The sequence below is a fragment of the Neospora caninum genome, chromosome V (assembly GCF_000208865.1).
Source record: "Neospora caninum Liverpool complete genome, chromosome V".
Taxonomy (NCBI): Eukaryota; Apicomplexa; class Conoidasida; order Eucoccidiorida; family Sarcocystidae; genus Neospora; species Neospora caninum.
The window spans coordinates 2463521-2467361 of NC_018391.1; the positions used below are offsets into that span (position 1 = coordinate 2463521).

General features: G+C 53.4%; 1 protein-coding gene across 1 annotated transcript; it reads right to left on the reverse strand.

Annotated features, from left to right (window-relative positions):
• Positions 1–928: 928 nt before the first annotated feature.
• On the reverse strand, positions 929–1900 carry NCLIV_015110 (conserved hypothetical protein; the record flags this gene model as incomplete). Its single annotated transcript, XM_003881701.1, has 1 exon — positions 929–1900. The coding sequence occupies one exon, from the start codon at positions 1898–1900 to the stop codon at positions 929–931; it is 972 nt and encodes a 323-aa protein (XP_003881750.1).
• Positions 1901–3841: the final 1941 nt, after the last annotated feature.

A 3841-nucleotide genomic window follows, 5' to 3' on the forward strand; every position in this document is an offset into this window, starting at 1 on the left:
CCACTCCGACCACTCTGTCGGGTTGCACGGGTCTTTTTGGGAAGCCATTGCGTCTGAAACGTAAATGCCAAGAAGCGCGATACAGGCGACAGCGAGGAGGAGAAGCAGAGCGCTGCCGCCGTAGAGAAGGACTGCAGAAAAAGCAGAGGAACACGCAGGCATCCACGTTCCTTGGCGTAGCGACATGGCGGCCTTTTCTGTTCCTTCGTGACTCGTCTTAACATTTTGGATGTATATATATATATATATATATGTACTGATTGGTTCACGTAAAACGGAGCCTACGTATAGATTCGCAGGCGGAGGAGACTGGACAACTGCGGCACAAAAGCGCTGAAGAGAACTACTAAGAAAATGAAAGTGGTGGAGTTCACCGCGAAATGCGTGAGATGTGTCCGGTCTGGCAGCTGCTGCTTCTCTCAGGTTCTGCATATACGTTGATGCCGTTCCATTCCAGCTCCCTCAATGATGCATCTCTACATGTATCTGTGTCTCCGTATCTCCCTGTCTACGTGCATGTGCGTATTGCTGTAGTCCGTAGCCGCGCTGTCGAGCGTACATCGTTAGTCGCATTTATAGCAGCTGCCTCTGTGTAGAACAGTGAATGTAGCATTGCTGTCACTTCAGCGGTGCTCCGTCGGAGAACCGACAACCGGACTGCGCCAAATGCACATTTCTCTCATCACAGGTTCTGTTTCGTCGCCGCCGGGTGGTCTTCGAAGGCACACTAGACAAACTATCACCCTCCGCCACAGTGTTCACTTGCAGCATGCTTTTTCATCCCATCCTCCGTCAGACGCTTTGCGCACATTTGTCCTTTCGGAGGAAGGTATGTGTGTTATTTCGCTGCGAGCAAACGGCCGTCACCGCTCTTTCCCTTTTCCCGCGGTTCTCAGTTTGCATGCAGTTGTTTTATCTGCGAAGGGCTTCAAGCCGAACGCCTTCTCGCCCTACATTTTGTCCTTCTCTCTTCCTGCAGGATCTCTGCTTGATACCGTTTGTGGGCGTCGTCGACTCGCACCAGCGTTTCTGCCACTGACTCCTTCGTGTATACTGTTTCTGCTCCCCGCTCAAAAGAGTTCACGCACGAGTCAATGGCTGTGGCTACAGCAGAAGTTCTCTCAGTCATTATCTGTACTTTTTCTGCGAGTTGCTCGACTGCGCGTTTGTCGCTTTGCGTCCGGAAGAGGATGTTGCGCAATGACGCGAGCAGTGGATGTTCCGACACGGCGTGGCCCTCGCGAGTACGAAACGTTTCATAGGGATAGTATTCCCGCAGTTCATTCACCTCCGTGAAGCGAACGCGGTTCTGTATTGATCGGCAGGATGGCCGAGTGCTGCCGGCGCCGTAGAGACCACCTTGGGAGTTGCGAACGACGAGAATCGACCGCAGACCCGCGTTTCCGCCTCTGTCGGCTCTCACTTCTTCAGCGCCTCTCTGGGCTCGCAGTTCGTCTGCGCGTTTGCTGGCGGCTCCAAAGATCTCCAGCGTCTGAAGCGGCTGCGCCACGGGGTCGTTTTGCCCGCCGAAATAGATGGAATATTCTTCGGGTTCTCCCTCTGTCGAAACGCGCGAGGCGCGGCAGGGCGCCGCGCCCGCGCCAGAGCTTCCGGCTCCAGTTCGCGACACATACGAACTTCGGAAGCCCCACGGGTTTACTGAAGCAGCGCCAGGAAAACCCAATCCGCTTATCGAGCTGGAACTCGCGTTACTCCCACGAGAGCGATTAGATCGAGAGAAGGATAACCCGCCTCCTTTCTCCGCTTCGCAGCGGCGACTCGCTTGTCGCGTTAAAACTGGCGAAGGCTCTCCAGACACACTCGGAGGCGGGTCCCAGTCTCCTCGCCCCGTCAGCGTTTGCAAAACGCTGTTTGATGCGCGACGAACAGTTGCCAACATTCCGGTCAACTGGCTACTGAGAGAGGTGCGACGGCGGCCGGAAGAAGCACTTCGCCGGAGCCCCCGCGGCGTACCACCGGAGGTAACCCCCTCCGGTTTCGAAGGATACAAAAAGGTGTTATTCGTGGCGTCAGTTTTAAAGCATCACTGCTAGCGACACTGCCTTGAGCAGCCGTCGCACCGTTGCGACCGGCAGGGTCATTTTCAGGGTCATTTTCTGGGGGTGACTACCGCCAGCATAGGGATTGTCACCGTCGCTGCCATTCGCGTTCATACTCATGATAAGGTTTCCAGCTGTCGAAATCTTAAGCGGCGCCTTGAGACTTGGGTGTCAGAGTACGAAACAGGGAGGAGGAACTCGTCCGCAGTTCGCGAATTTTGTTGAAACCGGGAGATCCTGTTGGTCCTACTGGCTCGTCAAAGTCACGCCGTTGACTATTGTCGCCCCCCCTCCCCCCCCAAAGCGCCCTTGCGAGGCGAAAAAGAGAAACCGTAAGGAGCAAGCTTCTTCAGAGAGGAGGTAGGTTCTCCCCTCAACTGAAGAGAAGCCTTTGGTTTCCCTGAGAAGTCGGCAACCTGTTGGGCTGCAGTTTCTGGCGCGGAACTGCAAGTGAGGCCCGGAATGCTGGACAAGGAAACGAAATGACAGGCAGTGGGACGCCTTCGTCTGTTCCTAGAGGAAAATAGCGGCCCTGTTCAGAAACACTCTGGTTCGTGGTATCTGTCATAGTTGTGGTCTTGCTTTCTGGACCAGGTGGTTGGAGCGAACCAGAAGGGACGAGGAAGAGGAGAACTGCGGCCCGGGTAAGGAACAAAGACTGAAAGGGCCGAGAGAGGTCCACCTACAAAGAACAAAGTGATAATTCAAAGTACGAGACACTTCCACGGTTGCCTCTACTCAGAAAAGTAGATACGTTCGCATACGTGTCGTCACACTCGTGCATTTACGTAGGCGCTAATCACACGACATCGAAAAATGGCGTACAGCTGCATTATGGGGATTACACGGGCAGTTAGTACCCTTGAAGTTTGCACATCGACGTAGGGGCGAAAGATTCTGGAGAATGCACAGGCAATTCGATGGTTGTAACGGCGGAAGACGAGCCCACCACCCACAAACTCATGAAATTTACGAGGCGAACAAACGAGGATCTTGTTGCAGGGATTTTGCCTGGGGTGTGCCCCTGGAGTGGTGAAACGTCTGTACGAAAGCAGCTACTTATGCATCCGCTAACCCGTTTCTTTCTACGAACACTCTGAGATGCAAGATCTCAGAAGTCATCTCCATTTTATAGACGCCACACCGTAAGTGAAACAAAAACAGGCGATTGGCCCCAGGAAAGCAAAACCAGAAGGCAGGGCTCCAGAGACATTCGTGGAAGCTTTGCCCATGCGCTCAGTGCAGCTGCGGGCAATACCGCGACATACCTGGATGGCAAGTGACCATATATCGAAAAAGCATATGCACAAACGAATGTGACTGCCAAAGCATAGGGATCTATACGCGTACACGGCTTCTCGCCTGAGGCAATGGCACCTCGACACTGTTCGCCCTACAGGACTGCAGAAGCCCACGGAAGGGAAGGAAGTGATCTACCCATTGAGTTGCTCTGGGGAGCTGACGGATTTGCACAAATCCTGTGAAATTGGCTTCTCGACAGCCATCTCTCTTCACCAATTTTGTCGCCCTTCCTCTCACTCCAGAAAGATAAATGCGCTTTGGCCTGATAGATCAGGTTTCCAGAAAGGTGGCGAACACAAGAACGGCATCGTTGCACGTTGTAGCTTTTTTATTCTCGCGTCACTTTCGTGAGAGATGAGCAACCCGAAGAAGCGCATTGCAGCCTTCGGCCCGCTCAGCTACTAGGCAGTTCGGTTCATTATTGGAGTACGTGAAAGTGAAGAAAAACGGGACAACGAGTGGCTTTATTGCAAAGATCA